Consider the following 22,695-nt stretch of genomic DNA (forward strand, 5'->3'; position numbering starts at 1 on the left):
TTTTTTTTTTTTTTTTTTTTTTTTTTTTTTTTTTTTTTTTTTTTTTTTTTTTTTTTTTTTTTTTTTTTTGTTATTATAATTATAATAGCAAATTATTTATATTATAAAGGGCTATAAATACATTGCCTTTTTTACATTATTAATAATATATATTAAGATTATATATCATGTGAATATATGTTTATTACAATATTTATATATGAAAAAACAAATATTACTATTTTTTTGAGAAAAATCAAAAAAAGTAAAAGAAAACAAAAGGAAAAACAAATATATATATCTATAATTATTAATAAAAAATATTATATGTCAAATTAGCATTTCTTATAGAAAAAACAAATATTAATTTAAAGTTATATTAATATAACTCACATATTTATAAACAAAAAAAAAAAAAAAAAAGTTTAAACATTTCTATATATATAAGGTTAAGGATAAGTAACGTTAAAGTTAATAACTCTGTAATAAAATTTATGACAAACTATAAACAATGAGAATTAAACTAACTAATCCTACTATGGAACCATATATAATTATTAAAACAATTTGTAATACTTGAAATTTTGTACACATATTTTTACCTGAATAAAAAAAAAAATGTACATATATATATATATATATTCAAATATGTCTATAAAAAAATAAATTAAAAATCTTAAAAAAATAGAATTTTAAAAATTAACTAATATTAAAAGAACATCTTATAGCTAAATATACACCCGCAAATATAGAGATTAAAGAAAATAATAATGTAATAATATTGCTTGATATAACAGATTTGACACATGATTTTATTTCTTCTTTATTTTTAAAGGCAAGCTTCCTTTTAATATTTTCAGTTAAATCATTCTTTTTTTTTTTTGGTCTATCTAAAGATGGATTTCTAGAAATTTGATCACTCATCTTAAAAAGTTAGATACAAAAATTATATTTATCAGAATTTTTTATTAAAAGGAACTTTTCTTCTTATTTTATAGAATTATATAATAATCTTTATTTATTTTATTTTTATTTTTAAGAAATATGGTTCTTTAAAACTAGTTTTTCTAAAAAGTAAATCATGTATTTAACTATATACATATTTTCATTAGAACAATTTTTTTTTCAATTTTGCAACTTTTTATACTTTTGTTATTTTTTTTTTATAAAAAGGTTATATATTCTTAGAGACTATAATTTCATATATAAAAGATAAAATAAAATATTATAAATATTTTGTTAAAAGAAAAAACTTTTTTAACATATAAATTATTTGTTCTGTATGGATAAAAAATTTTATTTTCTATTTTAATTAGAATTTTTTTTTTTTTTTCCTTTAGACCAACTTAATATATTTTTTTATGTTTAAAATTATAAATTATTTTCTTTTTTTTTATGAATTATATTATTTTCAAAAAGTTATGTCTTTTATTATTTTATATTTATACACGAAAATTATCATTATTTTTATTATGATTTTATAGATAGAAATAAGGATATAAAATGATGGTCATCAAAAAATTTACTTCATCAAAATTAACAAAATTTTTTAGTATTTTATTTTATTTTTTTTTAATTATATTATAAAATAAATCTTATATTACAAGTTTGTACGATACTCCTTTATAGAAAAAACTATATATAGATAATTTATAAACACAGTATGTTACAACTTAACCTTTTTTATTTTTTTCATATTTTATAAACTCATATATAAATTATGAATTAATTTTAATTACAATATATTTATGAAATAATGAAGGATCATATAGATATATATATATGTATATAAATATATATATATATATATATATATATATATATATATATATTTAATATCTTTTATAATTTTTTTCTATCTTTTCATGGGGAATGTTTTAGTATTATTTTTAAATTAATAATGCATAAAATTATTAAAATAAAATTTCAATTAAATATTCATAACATTAAAAAATTTGAATGGTATAAAATATATTTTAAGTATAGAAAAATCAGTAAGTTAAATTCCATTTAGTTATAGATATTATTTTATTTATTTTTTTTTCTCCTCTTTGAACATAATATATTATGAAATTTTGTAAAATATATGTCTATAAATAAATCTTAATTTCTCTTTACCATATCTAAAAATTATAAAAATAGAAATTTAAATATAAATATAAAGGACTTTAATATATTTAAAAGAGTTAAGAAAAAATAAAATTCTTTTTTTTTTTAATTAATTTTTTTTTTTTTCAAATATTAAATATTTATGAGAACATGATTATTTTTGTATAATATATCAAATGTTTTAATAGAATAAAATTTTTCATTTAAATAAATTAAATGTATTTATATAAAATAACAAATAAAAAAAAATGTTTTTGTTATCAATTTAAAAAATTTTATTCTAAATTTTTTTATATAGACTAATAACTATAATATGTATAGAGTATTTAAATTTACTTTTAAGCAATGTAATAAATATGAAAATTAATTTCATAAATTACAATTATTTTCACTACGTTGAATTTATGAAGTTAATAAAAAGGAAGAATATCATTTAAAGTTTATCTGATTATTTGTTATATTATCCAATTTTTTTTTTTTTTTTTTTATATATATATTTTTGAGATAATAATATTTATATTTTTAATTTTTATTTTTCATTTAATTTTTTTTCATTCTTTTTTTTTTTTTATATTATTAATAGTTTAGATTTTGTAATCTTTATATTTTGCTATATTTATAAAAACTTATATATTTATTTTATATTTTTATTTTATCATTTTTTTCATATTATACACCATAAATAAATTCATCTAACAATAAAATGAATAAAGAAACTGCAAAATATGATTTAGAAAATAGTTCTATAGGAGAACTAAAAAAGATCAAAAATGAGGACAAAAGTACCTTTGAAAAAGTAAAACCATTTATGGTTGGAGGAGTAAGTGGAATGTTTGCAACATTTTGTATCCAACCACTGGATATGATAAAAGTAAGAATTCAATTAAATGCTGAAGGAAAAAATGTAGTAAGAAATCCATTTGTAGTAGCTAAAGATATAATTAAAAATGAAGGAGTATTATCATTATATAAAGGATTAGATGCAGGATTAACTCGCCAAATTGTATATACTACGGCAAGATTAGGATTATTTCGTACCTTCTCAGATATGGTAAAAAAAGAAGGTGAACCCTTACCTTTTTATAAAAAATGTTTTTGTGCTTTAGCAGCTGGGGGGTTAGGAGCATTTATTGGAAATCCAGCAGATTTATCATTAATTAGATTACAAGCAGATAATACTTTACCTAAAGAATTAAAAAGAAATTATACTGGTGTTTTTAATGCATTATATAGAATATCTAAGGAAGAAGGTATTTTATCACTATGGAAAGGATCGGTACCAACTATTGCTAGAGCGATGTCTTTAAATTTAGGTATGCTATCAACATATGATCAATCAAAAGAATATTTAGAAAAACATTTAGGCTCTGGTATGAAAACTAACTTAGTTGCAAGTGTTATTAGTGGTTTTTTTGCTGTCACATTAAGTTTGCCTTTTGATTTTGTTAAAACATGTATGCAGAAAATGAAAGTAGATCCAGTTACGAAAAAAATGCCATATAAAAATATGCTTGATTGTGCATATAAGATGTACAAAAAAGGGGGCATCTCTATTTTTTACTCAAGTTACACCACATATTACGTTCGTATTGCACCACATGCTATGATTACTCTTATAACAGTTGATTACATAAATAATATTTTAAAAAAATTTTCCTAGATTTAATTAAGCATAATGTGTATATATATTTACATGTAAATTTAAAAATTTATTCTTTTTTTGAACAAAGTTTTAATATAATGCAATCTTGTTTATTTATTAATTTATTCAATATATTATTATTATAGTACCTTTTTTTCCACTTTTATTTAAAAGATTTTTAATAATATATAAAAATCATATTAATTTAAAAGAATTATTAATAAAGCTCATTATGTTTTATTTTTCATTATACATAATCATGTTTTTATATACTTGCAGAAAACTTTAAAATGTATATTTTAAAATTTTTTCGTAATTTTTTAACATCACCAAATTTTGATCTCTTCTAATTTTTTTATAATTGAAAAAACTATAATACAAGTTTTTTTTACTTATTACACCTGATCATTTTAAAATAAATTGTCATATTATGCATCATGCTATTTTAAAAAATAAAAGAATTTTTTTTGTTGATAGAACAAAAGAACAATGCACATATGTTTTTAATTTCTGAGTTCCTATTTCTGTTGTTCTTTATTAAGATCTCTAAGGTTTTAAAGTACCTTTTTTATTTTTAATTTTCAAAAAACATAATTCGTGGATAATTAAAGAGTGTTTAATTTAAAATTTTAGTTTGATACTATTAAGATCATATATATATATATATTATTTGTGGAAATTTATTATACACAATTGATCTTATTATATAGCCAACTTGATATATACAATGTTTATTTAAGAGAATAATTAATCTAAAATTATTATTCATCTATGCAAATACAAATAAAAATAGTTAATAGAAAGCTATATATAAATATAGAATTTATTAATATTTATTGTAAAAACAAAATTTCTATATAAATAAATCTGTGAGTCTATATTTTTTATATTATATTATACTATACCTGTGAGAAAAAACCAATTGTGAAAAAACAACGATAATTTCTGTTTAACATATTTCGTATATTTATTAAATATTATAATAATTTTTTTTAATTTAATTTATTTGTTTATTTTATTCTTTTTTTAATGGTTTTAGACCATGTTGAACATTTTGAATTAAAAAAAAGAATTTTTAAAAATAGTAAAAAATGGTAATCATATGAAATACTATATATGTAATAAAAAGTAAATAATACAAAACCATTAAATGATAAAAAATAAAAGATGCGAAATTAATAAAAAAAAAAAAAAATAAATAAATAAATAAATAAATGAGTAATAGAATATAATAAAACATCATATATGAAATGCTAAAATTATGTTAAGTTCTAGCTAAAAAAATGTTGTATACAAAAAATATGAAACTTATTAGCTATTATTATTAGCTACTATCTTTTTTTTTTTTTTAAATAAATGAATGAAACTAAAAATCATTTTACAATATTTATTTTGAAAATATTTTTAGTAAAATGTAAAAATAATTTTTTGGTTCTCTGTTTTTTTTAACTTATTTCTTCCAATTATATATATATTATTGAGTCTAAATTTTCATATAAGTTTAAAACTTCTTTAACTGATACAAATTTATTATTTGTTTCTATTTATATATTTGATATAAAATATGCTTTATTAACGCAATTTTTTCAAAAAGTATATTATTTTAAATAAGCTTTTAAATTACATTTTTTGTATGTAAATAAGTATATTTCATTTGAGTATCATAACTAAACAAATAATATTAAAATAAAATTTAAGGCAACAATCATTCTACATTCTTGTTTAAATTATTATTTATTCCATATAATTATTTGTAAATGTATTAATTCATAATGAAATATTCATTTTTTTATTATTAAATTCATAATTTACGTCTATTTTTTATTTTATTTTGTTTTATTATTTTATTTTTTTTTTTTTGTTTTTCTTAATACATAATGTCTAATTTTAACAATTTATTATTCTGGAGGTATAACTTCTTTTTATTTTAAAAATTTTAAATAAATATTCCAACTGTTTACATAAATACATTATTTAATATTGAATGTATCCATATAAATGTTAAAATGAATTTTGACATTTTGCATAACTTTTTTATAAATCATTTGTTTCGTTATTAATAACATTTATTTTTTTATTATAATTTTTAATTTTTTTTCATATTCCAATTAAATTTTTATTTTTCATAGTATACATAAGTACAATTATATTATTTTCCTTGTAAAATTTTCTACCATTGATTTTGTTTTTCTTTTTAAAATAAACTTTGTTTTCACATACTTACTTATTTTAACTTTTTCTGTGTTAATGCTTTTTTTTTTTAACTGTTGAATTAAGAGTAGTTAAATTGATATTCTTATTATTTTCATTAGGACTACTTTCCACATCATCATTACTATTATTAGAAATTATGGATAAGAAATCTCCATCTTCTATTTTATCATTATATTCTTTCTTTAATGGATTTTCCTTCATATTTTTAGTTAAGGACAAAATATTTTCAAATAACTCTTTCTTTTTCGATTTTAGTTTGTTTCTTATAGAAGTGCTATTTATTTTTGGAGTGTTAGCATTAAAGTTCAAATTTGTTCTTCTTTTAGTTTTGGAGATATCCTTAATTCTTTTTTTTTTATCATCATCAGATTCATTTATCTTTGATTTTTTTTCGGATACATGTGGGTTAAAAGGAGTTTTTGACAGCATTTTTACTTCGGACTTTTTGAAAAGTTTTGATTCATTGTTAACATAAACCTTTGTTTTTGATCTGCTAAGAAACTTTTTTGATCTTGATTGAAAATCTCTTTTTTTTTTATTGTCTAAAGAACTTATGCTTTTCTCAGTATTTTCTATTTTTTTTTTGTTTAAAATAACCCTATTTGGAGATTTTATAGAATTTAGCCTTGAAATGCTTTTTCTTTTTTTTAATGCAAATGTATTTTGTTTTTTAAACTTAGTTTCAGTCAATGAATTTAATTTGTTTAAATAATTTTTTTTTCTTAAAGGTAAATTACTATTTTTTGTTGACAAATTAATAACACTCTTCACTTTTAACGACCTTGCTCTAGGAATAGTACTCTTTAAATTTTTATAATTTATTTCTTTTTCATTTCTTTTTTTCGGTGAACTATTATTTTTATCTAAAGATAGTTTCCTATATTTCACATATATTTTTTTTGGCGAAGAAGAACCGAATGTTTCTTCATCATTTGATGTTGACAATTCTAGACTATTTTTCTTTTCTTTTTTATTTTTTGTTTCCATAAGTTTTTTTTGTATTTCATATTTTGAATTAATTAATTTACAAAATCTTCCATTATGTTCATTTTTTTTTTTTTCATATTCTTGGCTATATTGAGAACTATTTTGTAATGGGCTTTTTGCTTTTATATTTTCTTTAGAAACTTCATGCTTTTTAAAATTTTCTGTGACATTATATTTAGTTAAAACATTTTCATTTTCACATATTTTAACTTGTTTTTTATATTGTTTTGAATTTTTATCATTTTTTACATTATATTTTATATTTTTGTTTTTAATTTCTATTGTTATTTTTTCGGAATTCAATTCATCATTATCCTTTGTTAATTCTTTATTGTTTTCATTTGTTTCATCTTTATTATCGGCAAATTTATTCATTTCATTGGTTTGAATCATATCACTATACTCATTTAAAATAGCTTCAATTTCATTTTCCTTTTCTGCATCAATAGTACTTTGATATTCTTCAGCATTAGTGTCATTCGTTTTGTAAACACCTAAGCTTTTATCATTGGAATCATTTTGTTCATAATCACAATCATTTGAATGAAAATTATTTCGACTGTGATAGATTTCAATGTATTTTTTAATTTCCTCTTGAGAATTCATATTTGCCTTTTCATTATAACTATAAAAATATTCAGAATTTTCATCATTTTGACGAGGGTAATCTGTTAAGGAACTAATTTTATTACAATCATCTACATCGAAATTTTCTACTGAATTATTTGATTTTTCCTCGGTTTTACATCCATTAGAGTATATATTTTCAAAATTGTTTAAGTAAGGTGAATTGTTAAAATTATTTCTTTGACAATTTTCTTCATGTGAATAATTAAAATAATGAATGTCTTCGTTGTCACTATAATAATTATCTTCATGAGAATCAAAGTCACGTGAACTACTACATGGCTTTAATTTCGAACTAAAGTAATCGTTTTCATAATAATATTTAGTTTTATTATTCTTCTTTTTTCTATACTTTTTATTTCCTTTACATTTAGGGCACTTTTCATATAACGGATCTTGAGGAACTCCATATGGATAAGCCACAAATGGATTGCATTGCCTATTTGATTTTTGTGGTGAAACAATATGTGGAGAAAATAAAAAGTGTTTTAATGCCTTATTACCTTCATAATGTTCATAATATTCCTCAATAAATGGACCTTCTAATTCTCTCTTAAAATATGGGTTATATACAAATTTTTTAGCCTTTATATCATTGACAAAAGCATAGTCTTCTTGTGGCCTGTACAAGGCTTCAATATTTATATTTTTATAGCCTGGGATACAACTTACTTCTTCCATTATAAAGGGTATTCTTACGAAAAATTAAAGTTTTCTATAAAGTTCAAATAAATTACAGTTTTGAGCTTATGTAGCACTATAAATAACCATGTTATTTTTAAATATTAGCAATACAACAGAAATTAGAATTTTTATAGTACAAATAAAAAATATTTATGTACAAATTAAAAACATAGTATAAGATACGAAAAAATCTAAATTTTCTTTATTTCTAAATAATGAAATTAAAAAATGTATTTTTAAGAGCATAATATTATAAGAGTATAATATTAAAAATACTAACGATTTTTACAGTAAACATTAAAATTTAAAAACAGAATATGAACTGTATATCATATAGTATTCTTATCATTAAAAGAAATTTAAAGTTGATAAAAAAATATCTAAAGAACATATTAAAAAATAAAATAAAATAAAATAAAGATTAATATTTTTTTTTTTTGTCCAATAGTTTAACATTATTCGTTTGGATGTAACTTTTTCTTTTAATAATTTTTCATGTGTGCAAAAATAGCCAAGGTAAAAAAAAAAAAAAAAGGTTGTATCAAAATAAAAATAGTTGTTATCAAAGCAAAATATTTCTTATTATTCATAATTTCTCTTGTTCTCGCGACCCTTAACCTCATTTTTTATACAACATTTATGATAATTATATATTCCTATATGTACAAATATAACTCGCCGTTTATTTATTTTTTTTTTTATTACATATATTTATTTATATTTTTTAAATTATTATTAATTACGATTTTATATAAATGCTATTTTTTTTTATGTTTATGACTATTTTTAAAATGTTCAGAAGATTAGCAATTCAATGAATGTACGGCAAGCTCAAATAAAATAATTTAAATGCATTATGCATTAACATTGTTATATAGAAAAATTATGTATGTAATAAATTTAAAAGAAATTCTCTGTTCATTTAATAAATAAAATAATATAAATGCAATATGATCAAGCTTTTTTTTATTTGATTAGTATTTTTAAGATAAAATTTTATAATTATAATATTTCATTGCACTTTTTTTCGTGAGTTTTTGGTAAAAGAACATGAAATCAATGAAATATGTATGCAATAATAATTATATGAAAAAAAATAAAATTTTTTATCACAATTTATTTAGTATTAATATTTTAAAAAAGTTAAAAAATGAAGAGTTAATCAAAAATTTTAAAAAATTTTATTGTGAAAAATTTACTTTTAATGTTTCAAAAAAATGTAAAACAATTAATGAAGATAATAAAACACAGTTTGCGTTAGAAAGTAATAATACTAAAAATAATTATAAAAATATTAAAGTTATTGAGAACGAAAAAGATGGTGAAAAAGCTGTTGAAGAAATAAATCAAAATGACATAATTGCAGTAGATTTTGAGGGAACAAATTTAGGTAAATATGGAAAAATATGCATTATGCAAGTTTATACGGAAAAAAGGAGTAAGGATAAATCAGATGATGAAGTGGTTGAGAAATATTATATATTTGATTTGCTAAAATTATCAGTTAAAAATAGTGTAAAGAAAATAATTGAAAATAAAAGAACTCTAAAATTAGTTCACGATTGCAGAGAAGATAGCTCAGCCTTGTATAACCAATTAGGTATAAAATTTGAAAACGTTTATGATACATCAATAGCTCATATGCTACTAATGAAAAAAAAGAAAAACAATGATTTATATCAAGTAAGTTTTTTGCAACTTCTGAATGATTACTTGGGAGTTAAAGATGAATGCCTAAATAATATAAAAAAAGAAATGTATAAAAATGAAAAAATTTGGGAAATGAGGCCATTGAGCAAAATGTGTATTATTTACGCTTTAAAAAATGTTAAGTATTTATTACCTTTGTACAAAATTTTTGATAATTTGATTCCCAAGAAGGAAGTTTTGGAAAAGTCAAGAGATTTTATAAACTATTGTTTCCTTAATTCTCGCTATAAATCACCAAATGATTTAGCAAAAAGAGGAAATATAATAGAAGCCATGATGGTAAGCAAATCAATGATAAATTGCGTTTTTAAATTAAATAGTACAAGAAAAGGTATGGCATGTACTCCTTCATCTGTTGCACAATTTCGTGATGTTAATGTAGGTGATGTTGTTTTTTGTGTAGTTAGCAATAAATCAATAGATCAAAAAATTTTATATTTGTGCAAACATGATGATGTATATGATTACTGGAATTTGAAAGAAAGGCCAAGGGGTAAATTTAAGCCCTCCATACATGAAAATATTGTTGATCCTATGATTACAATATGTGATGAAGAACTTTAAACTTAAAATTATTATAAATATTAAAAAAAAGAACCTAACTAAAAAGTTTAATATTTATATATGTGTATATATAAAAGGGTTTTATACATTTAAAAGTACAGAGATTTTAAAAATAGTAATAAGTTAATGAAAATTTTTGTTTAGCATAATGTTTTCAATTTAAAGTATATAAATTATATATTTCTTTTATTTGCTTATATATTTTATCTTCTAAGTAAAAAAGGGTTATATTTTATTAAATATTTTAGAATTTATTTAATTATATATTGGATAACACATGCATATTTTATATATAATTAGAAAGTTTTTTTTAAAGGTATTTTAATAAATTCAAGTATTGTAATTTTTTTTTTCTTTTTTTTCCTGCATTGTTTTTTTTTTGTAACTAAAATAAATATATAGCAATGATATATTGCTATTGATGAAAAGTAGTGACTAAACTGTCTTTTTTTTTTTTTTTTTTATTTTTTTTTTTTTTAAACAAAGATTTATATTTATTAAAATTATATTGAATTACATAACATTTTAATTTTTTAAATATAAGATGTAAATAAAATATTCATTTAAATGTATTACAATCTTACAATATTATATAATTTATTATACTAAAAATGGTACCTATGTTTTTGTAGTAAGATCATATAACATAAAATTTATGAGAGAAAAATTATATAAAGCTTTATAAATAATAAAAAAAAATGTTTTTGTATATATGAATATAGGCTTATTTATTGTAAAGTTTAAAAAATAAAACATTCATATAAAGGAAGTTATATATTAATAAAAAAAGAATATATTTATATACTATTATTTTATTAAAAAAACAGAAGCAAAAAGAAAAACACTGTAGCTATAATTTATTTTGAAATTTTATATAAAGAAAAAAAAAAAAACATAAGTGCAATTATTATATAAGAAAAAAAGAAAACAATTAAATTTTGTAATACTCATACAAGAATACTTGGATTTATTTTTAATTTTATTACTATTTAACTATGATCATAATTAATGATTAAAGGAACATTTTATTTTTATCATGTATAAAAAAAAAATATATATTATATAAATATATATTTATTTACTTAATTCCATTATAATTTGATTTAAAATAAAAATACAATAAGGAAAACTTGGAGAAAATGAGTACAATAAAATCTTATAAATGGGTAATTATTTTTATATAAAAACAAATAATAGTATTATTATTTTATATATGTATTTTCATTTATATACCAATATTTTTATTTAATTTAATTTTATTTAATTTTATTTTATTTTTTTTGTCCAACTGTATTTTGAAAAAAACAAAGTATGAAATATTTAATAAAATCATATTATTTAAAACATACTAAAAATTTTAAAAGTATTTGTAAATAATATAGAATGATAATAAAAAAAATAATATAAAATATTATGCATCATTAGTTTTAAAAATTGTAAATAATATTTAATTTTTTTTTAGTTTAATAACGCTATAATAAAAATATATTATATTAATACTATATTTTAATAATAACATTGAATAAAAATTTAACTTTAAAGTTTATGAAAATCAAAAAGAAAAGCTAAAAAATTAAGTATATATATAAATATGGAAAAAATGTATTTTAATTTTATATAAATTATTATGTTATTCAAAAATGAAAGCAATTATATTCTTAAATAGAGATTATATGATCATATGAAACTAATATAAATATAAATACAATATTTTTTTTATTTATTTAGTATTTAGAAAATGGTTGTGAAATAGTACCTTTAAAAAGAACATATGATAAAGGAGAGGCTTATTCTTTAACACTTTTAGACATCCAAGCTGATTTTTCTGACGTTCTAAGTGAAGAGAAAAATATAGTAAATGATGAAATACTGATTAATCAAGGGGAAAATATATTTAATATACAGAAAAAACAATTTACACAAAAGGAAATAAATACATCTCATAGAGAAAAATATGTGTATGAAATTGATCACTTATGGGCATATATAGAATGGCATTACAATTTTGAGGATGAAATAAAGGTTCAAAAAAACTTAGTGAGTGATGTGAATAATCTAAAGAAAATTCCCAAATTATATGTTTCAGCACACATAATTGAAGGAATAATTAATGAAATGTCTAAAAATGAAAATATATGTATTTTAAAATATACTGAATACTCTAATTTTTATGAAAAATATAACAGTGAATTAGAAAATTTAAAAAAAAAAAAAAAAAACAGCATTTATAACATATGTAACTACATTTATGAAGTATGTGATATTGCAGATAAATCACTTGTATTTGCTAACAGTCCTGTAATTAATACAACTATGAAAAATGTATTGAGCATAACAAAGAGTGGGAAGAAAAGAGAAGATTTTAATGAGGAAGAAGAAACAGAAAACATCACGGAAGATGAAATATGGCAAATTTATATATCTAATAAAATAAAATCCATAAATGATCAGTGGTTATTAATTTCTATTAATGAGGAATTAAAAGATATAATAAACAATTCAGGAGATATATATTTTAAAATTTTTAATAGATACATAAAAGAGCATAATGATATTATAAAATCTCATGATTATAATATAACGGAAAAAAACAGTAATAGCAATAATTCATTTAAAAGAAGCAGTCGAAATAATATTTTTGAATTAAATAATCAAAATAATCATTTAAATTTAAATAAATTAAATAAATACAAGGTTAATTTAATTTTTTCAGAAAATAAGGATATTAATTATATTTTATATAAGTTATGTTTAAATTTAGGGAAAATGAATGATGCCGTCTTATGTACAAAAAACAAAACATACAATATTTTATTAAATGATATTGATGGAACATTAGCAATTTGCCTTAAATCATTTTTTTCTAAGTATTATAAAAATACTCCTATGGATAATATAAATTCTTCACATTGCATTGAAGCAAATCAAAATGGATTAAATAGAAATAATTTTTTTTATAAAGAAGAAGAATTAATAAAAACCTTATCAATTATGGGACTATGTAAAGAAAAAATTATTTTAACCCAAAAAGCGACAATTTTTAATAACGTAGAATTGTTATTTTCTTATTATTTGTTAGTTCATAATGAAACTTTAAACAATAGTGATGATGAGGATGATGATGGCATAATTTATATTAGCAAAAAAGCACTTTTCGAAAATTTGCAATTCTCTAATGAGGAAATTAGTAGTTATTTATTACACTTACAAAAATATAGTAATAACAACTTATTATACATCAAAAATAAAGGGTTTCGGTATATTAAAAGTGAAATTGTTTATGAATTTTTAATTAAAATGATAGAATTAATAAGCATTAATGATAATTTATATGAATATCAATATGTGGAGAAAAATAAAATGAAGAATAATCTTTTTATGAAATATCAAGAAGATTTACATAGAGTACTAAAGAAAAGGTATGGAATAACGTTTTTAAATTTATTTAATTTAATTAATGAAAATTTAAATGAGTTTGAGTTTTTAAAAAACAATAAAATACCAATTGAAAAATATGTGATATTACAAATGTGCTTAAAATCTTGTGATATAGAAAATAAGTATTTTGAATATTTTAATATATATTATAATTATTACTTTTTTTATGAGTATTTAAATAAAAATTCAAACGAATTAACTTTTGAAGACATATATGAAAATTATTTTGATTTTTTGCATAATGATAATTATATTAACGATACTATAATATATTTTAATTTATTTAAGTTACACAATATCATGTCATTAAATATTTTAAGGTCAAGTGGCAAAGTAGCCATTCATTCGGATAAATTATTTACTTTTGATATGGAGATGCCAACATACATTAAATATATTGATGAAATTTTCCGAAATTTTAATTCAAATTTAATGGACAAAATAATACAAAATTTCATCAAAAGTTATCAATTTTTTTTAGATTATGGATATGATAAAGGAAAGAAAAATACGAACAGCATTGATGAAAATAAAAATAAGGATCATATGCATAATAACGATATAAAAAATGAGCACATATTGAACAATGATAAATATCAAAATAGGGTGTTTTTTGGAGACAATATAATTCTAAATGTTAATAATATAAGTCATATATGTAATGATAAATATATGTTTCAGTATTTTATTGTTGTTAAATATTATTATAATGAAAATAGCTTTTCTTTATTAGAAAAAAAACTAAAAAAGTTTATAAAAACAGTGGAAGATGATTTTACTAATTTCCACATAAAGTCTCATACAAGTGATATACATGAAAAATTTAAAACAAATTGGGAAAAATTAAAAAGTAATTATTGTTTAAATTATAAAATTTTTAAATATCAGACAGTATCTTTTCCTCATATAAGGTTGAATAACAATTACAACGATCTTTTGAGTTCCGTATATACTCCACTATCAATTCATTTCTCTATATTTCATGAAAATGTAATTTATAATCAAAAGAAAAATTATTTTCAATTAATTCCTTCCTTTTTACTAAAAGATAATTTAAGGAGTTGCTTGACAGCTTTATTTACTTTTAAAAGTTCTTACTATTCCATAGAATTTTATCCTTTTTTAAATCCATTATTGAATAATAAGGTTATCAATTTTTACCCATTCCAATATTTTCTTAATTTAATTTTATCTTATTCTTAATATATTTTATTCTTAATATTACATAAAACATTAATAAAATATATTTGAATATGCTATATTACATTATATTATTATGGATTTTTCTATTTAAAATTTTATTATGTTTAATTACATAATATCATATATTATAATAATTTTTTTTTTTTTTTAATTTCTATCAGGATTTGATTGGAACAATAGCTGTTCCTCCTTTAAGACATTGTAGAACAAAATTAATTGAAAAGGAAAACGAAAAAAATATGGAATTTTTAGAAACAGGAAACATACTTTTTTCAACTTTAAATGATAACATAAAAAATTATAAGAACTCTGATAATTACAACAAAAAATTTGTTGAAAAATTATGTAAATTGTATAATTGCAACTTGCCTGTTAATAATTTTTCAATGTGATATTTTCCTTATATATTATTTTTTTTTTTTTTTTTTTTTTTTTTTTTTTTTGTTTCTTTTATATTTTATCATAAATTTTTTTTTCATGCTTTATTAAAATTCACAATAACATTTAATATAATTTTCTTTTAACTCCTTTCAAATATGACTTTATTTGTATTTTATGTTTCATCATCAGCTAAAAATTTAATGTTTTCTTTTGAGTTAATTTCGTTTTCATGCATATCTGTATTATTTCTCTTTTTTTTTAAAAAATATTCAAAATTTTCTTTATAATTATGATCGTATATATGTTTAATATTTTCTGGTAATTCATAATCTTTTAATTTTTTCTTTCCTTCTTTAAAGTCTTTATATGTAGGTATAACGTAATCTTCTATGTTTTTAGAATATAATTTATTATTTTGTAGAATATATTGTGGATAAACTAATTCTCTTATTTTTTTACTAAGTGATTTAATACCTAAACCAAATTTTGCCGATGTTCCAATTACCTCAATTTCTGGAAAAATATTTTTCAAACGAAAATATAACGAATCTAAATTAAGCAAGGAATTTTTATGTAGCATATCACATTTTGTTGCTACAACTAACTCTTTTTTTTTTAAATATTCAGGATTAAATAAGAACAATTCATTTCTAAGCATTTTTATTTGTTTTATAGTGTCATTATAATAATCCTTTAAGTTATCATCTTCTCTATGAGTTATTTGCCATTTTATTTTATTATCCAATTGATTTTTAATATCTTTATTACTCTCATAATTGGTTTCCTCATTTTTTACGTAATTCTCTTTTTTTAAACTTTCTAAGTAATAATCATTTATTTGCAAATCATCTACATTTTTTAATTTATCATTAGAAACATCTACAACATATACGATTAATTTGCTTCTATATAAATGCCTCAATATTCTTTTACCTTTATTTTTATCTTTATGAGCATTATAAAATAAAAACGGTGTATCTAATAATGTTATCTGAACTCCATCTATATAATTAATATTAGATATATGAGGGATGGTCGTAGTAAATATATCACTATTTATGTTTCCATAATATTTACTTAAACTACTACATAAGGACGTTTTACCACTATTTTCAATTCCTATAAAAGCTACATCATTTAATAATCTTAGTTCTAATTCTAATAGTACTTTCTCACTTTCTTCTGGTAATCTAAAATCATGCTTTTTAAAATAGGAATAAGAAATTCCTCCTTTTCCTCCCCTGGCTACTAGTAATTCTTCATTTTCATTTAAAAATTGATACCAGAACACACTTTTATAAATTTTTCTATTGTTTTCATTTTTTTTTCTACAAGAAATTTTTTTTCTTACTATAGTACCTACCGGAACATATACAATTTTATCTTTTCCATCTTTTCCTCTACTATTTTCTTTAAAATCCTCTCCATTATTAGCTTTAATCTTTTGTTCGATTTTAATTAAATCGAAAATACTTTTTTTACTTTTTAAAATAATATTACCTCCATGTCCTCCATATCCTTCTCCCTTTAATTTTCTACTTCTTTGTTTTTTATAATTTGGTGATCCTCCTTTGCCTGATTTTGCTACAACCCATAAAAAATCACAAAATCTTTTTTCATTCCTCAACATAATATTATCATTTTCTTCTGTTAATAATTTCATTAATGCTTCATTTTTTTTTTTTTCAACATCATTATTTATATTATTACTAAAACATTCCTTGTTTTCTCTATCATAATTTGTAACATTGTTAAAATGGCTGTTCCTTTTTTTTGTATCGTCATTTGTATTATTAATATACTTATTATATTTTCCATTATCATTTAAAGTAATAAATTTGTTATTTTCTTCTTTATCATAAGTTTCGTATATTAAATTAACATTTTCTTCTATATTGTCATTTATATTAATAAATAAGTTATCTTTTTCTGAATTGTTATTTGAATTATCATAATAGATATCTTTTATATTATCACCTAATTTACTAGAATGGATATTTTTTTCAATGTCATCATATTTATTTATTTTTACTTTGTCATTTAAGTGATAATCTTTGATATTATTTTCATTAATAATACTTTTAGTTTTCTTAAGTACAACTAATTTTTTTTCGTCTTTAATATAAATACATTCATTGTTTTCATAAGCATCATCTTTTAATATTATATTTTTCTGTTTTTCTCCAAGATTTTTCTTTTTTTTATCAGATAAAGAATTAAAATATACTTTATTTATTTCTATAAAATTATTTTTATACTTTAGTTTATAATGCAGATTTAACCTTATATTATTTTCATTTTTTAAAAAAATAAAAAATTTTCTTTTTGAATTATAAGAAAAGTTCAATTTTTTATGAGCATATATTGGCAATTTAAAAAAAAACATAATAAAAATATATTTAATTCTAAGTACTAAAAATTTAAAGCGTTTCTTTTTAAAAAACGTAGTAAATTTATTTAAAAAAAATAGAGGAAACAAAAATTGTTTTCAAATAGTAAATTAAATTGAATTAAAAAAGTCTTAAGTTAATTAAACATATATAAAATCAGAAAATTAAGAAAAAAAATTATTTTTTCTTCCCTCTCTCTCTCACTGTATATGATTATTTATTTATATTTTACATATATATTAATTTTAATTAAAAAGCTTGAATATAAATATTTTATAAAAAAAATTTACACGATGATAAATAAAAAAAAAAAAAAAAAAAAAAAAAAAAGTGCATATATTCAATTCGTAAAAATACATGCATTATATCAAAGTATGAAATAAAAGGAAAATCACTTTACAAAAATAATTTAAGGCACTCATATATTTTAAATAGATATATTATGTTAATCATATTAAAAAAAAATTAAATAAAAAATAATAATTAAATAAGCTGTATAAATAGATACACAAATATATATTTATGTAATATGTTTTAAAGAAAACTCACTTTTAAAAAGTTTTATGAGTTATAGGTTATAAATTGTGTAACAAAATATTTATAGATTGTAGAAGCTCCATATCCTGCTAATAGTCCAACTCTTAGTAAGGTAGATCCAAAACTGTTAACAATTGCAGCATTGCTTAATGAATTAAATGATTTTAAAACACTAGGAATATTTATAAAGGACAATGTAACAAACCATCCGTTCAAATATATATTTGCAAAAATTAGAAGGCATTTAAAAATAAAATTATGAAAAATATGACTTTTCGTTATGGGAATAATTAAACATAATAATGACAAAAAAGTTCTTGCAAATGAATATAATAGTACTTTTTTTTGTGGCAAAAGAAAAAATTTTAAAATTGGAAAACTTTGGGCGAATGTAGGAAAAATTCTACTTACACAGTCAGCTACTTGAACTATTCCAATTAATATGTATCGTTCATCTACATTTTTTGTCCATATTTCTGGACAAACAACAGGAAAAACTATAACTTTTAAAAATATATTGTAAAATACACAAAATAAAGAGATAAATGCTTTTCTATATAAAAAGGTTTTATGTTTTGCACGCTTCATAAAATTCCTCATATTTCTTTTATATAATAATAATTTATTGCAGAATTTATTTTTAGTTGCTAATGAAATTGTATTACTTTTATTATTATTTACTGGTTTATTAAATGAAACATTATTTGATGTCATTTTTTCTTTTATTTGATTATCAGTGTTATTTGTATATTTTTCTTCGCCTTTTTTTTTTTTTCCTGCGTTTACATTTTCATTTTCTGTTAAATAATATTTACCATCTGTATTGTCTACATCTTTTATCACATTAATGGATATAGAATAAGAAGCATCTAATGTGTTCTGATCTAAGATATTTTCATAGTAGAATTTTTCGCTTTCTTTTTCATGCTTTCTTTCTTCTGTATATATTTTAAACTTCTTTTTGAAATTTTTTGTTCTCTTTAAAAGTGAATAGCAAATAAAGGAGCATAATATGAGCATACAATTAATTGTCGATGTGATAAATAAAGATAACTGAAGCTTTTCTACATTTTTATCAACTTTAATAATAAAATAATAAAATAAGGAAGTAAGGAAAAAAGAATATATTCCAGTTAATCCATATGATAAGCAAACTACTTTTGAACTGTTTAAAACTATAGATGCTATGGAAAATATCATAGTTTTTAAAATTGAGCAAATCCCTCCAATACAGCATATTAGAAAATAGAAAAAAAAAGTTCTATCATAATAATATTTTACTATATATGGGTAAATAAGCTGAAAAACAAATGATAAAATAAAGCATATATCATAAGTAATTATTTTAACTTCAAGTAATAAAGAACTAACTAATGATACAATAACCAAAACAAAAAAATATAAGAAAAATGTGAAGGAAATCATAATATTTTTATTTAGCATTGCATGAATGTGGGGAGTTGTATTTAATACATAATTATAAAGAATCACAGATGACATCCCCATTAAGCATAAAGTTACATTTGAGAATATAACATCATCATTTAAACTATTTTTTTGATGTATATTTATATCTTTATGTTCATCTTTTTTTTCTTTTAATATTTCTTGTTTACATTTTTTATCAAATATACTTTCATCATTATTTTTACTTAATTGATTTTCTTCATTTTCGTTATCTAACTTATTTTTTTTATCACCTTCTATATCATTTCCTTTGTTATTTAATAAATTCATAATTTCATTTAATATATATTTTAATTTAAAAATTTTCAATTATACATTTATGGATATACAGTGATTTACTGTTTCTATTTAACTCCATATTTACAAGTTTAAAAATTTTTTTTCTTTTTTTTTATGTTTTTTTTTTTTTTTTTATTTAAAATTTAATTATATAAAGCTATATTCTTGAATAAAAAAAAATTGTAATTCTTTTACTTGCTCAAACAAAAAATTATGTAGATAGAATAAACTTTTCACTCCACTTCAATAAATTTAACTTTCTTCTTTATACTAAAAAAATTATTTTTATATATATCTGCAATTCCATTTATATTATTTTAAAATACATAAGAATAAAAAAACGGAATATATAAAACTTTTAATTAACAAAAAATAAATACAATAAAGTTAAGGAAAAAAAATTTCAATTTTATAATTTTACAAACATGCATTTATTTAACATTACATAAAAAAAAAAAGTAAGAAAAAAATATTCTATTAATGTTAAGGCAATATCTTTTTATTTATTATTACATGATTCTGTTAATAAAAAAAAAAAAAAATTTAAGAATAAATTATATTTTTTATTGTAAAGATTCATATAAACTTTTTTAAGGTAATATATAAATGCAAAAGTAAAATAAACAAAAAAACATAAATTTCACGAAACACACTTCAGAATATGTTTTTTTAAAAATTATAATATGTTGTATTAATTATAGCAATAACAGACGATTTTAAAGATTAAATATATTTAAAAATTTTTATTAAGGTTAAAGATGTTTCTACATTTATTTTAAACACATTATGTTTATAAAGAGAAAAACAAAGATTTTAAATTTAGTATATTAGTTTTTATATATTATGTGCATTTTAAATATTTTTCAGTATACTTATATAATAGACAGGTAGAAAATTATACATAAATTAATGGGAAAAAAAATCTAAAACAATTATAGCATTTTTTTTTAAAGAAAATGATAAAAAGATATTTAAAAATATATCCATCTATTTATTTTACTAAACACGTATATGGAGCTCCTCAAATAAAAGAGGATACAAAATTTTTAAAAAAAGATTACGTATTTAATCAATATGAAAATAAAAAAATATTTTTAAATAATAAATTAAAAAAAGGAAATTGTGTAAATGAAATAAAAAGGATATATTATTTTAAACTATGGAATGCTTTGACTCAATATAATTTTACTTTATTTGAAAATATAATTCAACAGTATTTAAATGAAGGTCATAAATACGATGAAGTTATTTATTCTATAATTACGCATTCTTATATTTTAAATCATAAAAAAAAAAATGAAAATGTAAGTATATAAAAACAAAAGAAAAAATGAAATAGAAATAAAAAAAAAAAAAAAAAAAAAAAAAAAAGGATAAATATTATTTTAATTTTTTTTTTTTTAATAGGCATATTTAGTTATTGAAGAAATGAAAAGAGCTTATATGCATCCAACTATCATAAAAATAAACGAAAGGATGATAAATTCTTTTTTAGAATTAGAAATTATATTTTGTGAGCCCACTAAATGTCTATGGATAAATATATGCCGTTTTATTTGGGAAATCTCTATAAAGTTAAATAGAGAAAGAAAAAGAAAATTAAAAGAAAAATTAAACTTGCTACCACCAAATGAAGTATTAAAATTAACAAGAGAAGATTTAAAAAAATTTTTAAGAAAAGAATATGAAGATACTTTATTAAATACGATAGATACAATTTACTTAGATATAGAAGATACATATGACCATATGAAAGAAGAAAATAATGAAGAAAAGAATCAATTACTACCACATAGTATAAATAGAAATGAATATAATAGCAATTTTTTGGATACAAATAACGTAGAATGTAAAATGTTTTTATATAATGAAAATGAAAATTCAGAAAAATATAATAATTTTTTATTAGATAAAGATGAGAATAGCAATAATTGTAATCAGTACTTTCTACCCAAAATAAATGATGAAAATATAAAATATAATATAATAAAGGAAAGTAGTAACCAAAATGAAAATTGTGAAATTTCTGATAAGATTCTAAAAAATGATTATTATGATACACTTAAAATTGAAGAAGATGAAACTTATGAATCATTTAATGATGATGAGGATTTTGATATTCAACTATTAAAAAAATATTTTAATTTCAAATAATATAATGATGGTTTTTCTTTTTTTTTTTTTCATTTTATTAACTTTTAATACTTTCCAATTATCTTAGCCTAGATATTTTTCTTTTTAAAATTTCTTAAAAATATAATACTCTTCATATACAAATTTTTATAAAATTTTTAATTTGATCATATATACACTTTATTGTAATTTTTTTTTTTTTTTCTTTTTTTTTTTGTCTATTTTTCTTAAAAATTTTTATATAAAATTTTTTTTTTTGTATTTCTTTTTTTTTTTTTTTTTTTTTTTTTTTTTGTATATAATTTTATTTATTTTAATTTTTAAAATCGTTTATCAATTTTAATTTTTAAT

General features: G+C 19.0%; 7 protein-coding genes across 7 annotated transcripts; 4 read left to right on the top strand and 3 right to left on the bottom strand.

Annotated features, from left to right (window-relative positions):
* Positions 1-2,791: 2,791 nt before the first annotated feature.
* On the top strand, positions 2,792-3,748 carry PGAL8A_00117100 (dicarboxylate/tricarboxylate carrier, putative; the record flags this gene model as incomplete). Its single annotated transcript, XM_028674544.1, has 1 exon — positions 2,792-3,748. The coding sequence occupies one exon, from the start codon at positions 2,792-2,794 to the stop codon at positions 3,746-3,748; it is 957 nt and encodes a 318-aa protein (XP_028526287.1).
* Positions 3,749-5,974: 2,226 nt separating this feature from the next.
* PGAL8A_00117200 (conserved Plasmodium protein, unknown function) lies at positions 5,975-8,239 on the bottom strand (the record flags this gene model as incomplete). Its single annotated transcript, XM_028674555.1, has 1 exon — positions 5,975-8,239. The coding sequence occupies one exon, from the start codon at positions 8,237-8,239 to the stop codon at positions 5,975-5,977; it is 2,265 nt and encodes a 754-aa protein (XP_028526288.1).
* A 1,053-nt stretch (positions 8,240-9,292) lies between these two features.
* Positions 9,293-10,516, top strand: PGAL8A_00117300 (exonuclease, putative; the record flags this gene model as incomplete). The annotated part of the gene is made up of 1 exon (XM_028674566.1): positions 9,293-10,516. One exon carries the CDS (start codon positions 9,293-9,295, stop codon positions 10,514-10,516), a length of 1,224 nt encoding a protein of 407 aa, XP_028526289.1.
* Positions 10,517-11,655: 1,139 nt separating this feature from the next.
* On the top strand, positions 11,656-15,549 carry PGAL8A_00117400 (conserved Plasmodium protein, unknown function; the record flags this gene model as incomplete). The annotated part of the gene is made up of 3 exons (XM_028674577.1): positions 11,656-11,682; positions 12,245-15,100; positions 15,319-15,549. 3 exons carry the CDS (start codon positions 11,656-11,658, stop codon positions 15,547-15,549), a joined length of 3,114 nt encoding a protein of 1,037 aa, XP_028526290.1.
* Positions 15,550-15,710: 161 nt separating this feature from the next.
* PGAL8A_00117500 (GTP-binding protein, putative) lies at positions 15,711-17,924 on the bottom strand (the record flags this gene model as incomplete). The annotated part of the gene is made up of 1 exon (XM_028674588.1): positions 15,711-17,924. One exon carries the CDS (start codon positions 17,922-17,924, stop codon positions 15,711-15,713), a length of 2,214 nt encoding a protein of 737 aa, XP_028526291.1.
* A 565-nt stretch (positions 17,925-18,489) lies between these two features.
* On the bottom strand, positions 18,490-20,202 carry PGAL8A_00117600 (nucleoside transporter 2, putative; the record flags this gene model as incomplete). Its single annotated transcript, XM_028674599.1, has 1 exon — positions 18,490-20,202. One exon carries the CDS (start codon positions 20,200-20,202, stop codon positions 18,490-18,492), a length of 1,713 nt encoding a protein of 570 aa, XP_028526292.1.
* Positions 20,203-21,167: 965 nt separating this feature from the next.
* On the top strand, positions 21,168-22,365 carry PGAL8A_00117700 (conserved Plasmodium protein, unknown function; the record flags this gene model as incomplete). Its single annotated transcript, XM_028674610.1, has 2 exons — positions 21,168-21,515; positions 21,619-22,365. 2 exons carry the CDS (start codon positions 21,168-21,170, stop codon positions 22,363-22,365), a joined length of 1,095 nt encoding a protein of 364 aa, XP_028526293.1.
* Between the last annotated feature and the right edge of the window lie 330 nt (positions 22,366-22,695).

This window comes from Plasmodium gallinaceum (assembly GCF_900005855.1).
Source record: "Plasmodium gallinaceum strain 8A genome assembly, contig: PGAL8A_v1_63, whole genome shotgun sequence".
Classification (NCBI taxonomy): domain Eukaryota; phylum Apicomplexa; class Aconoidasida; order Haemosporida; family Plasmodiidae; genus Plasmodium; species Plasmodium gallinaceum.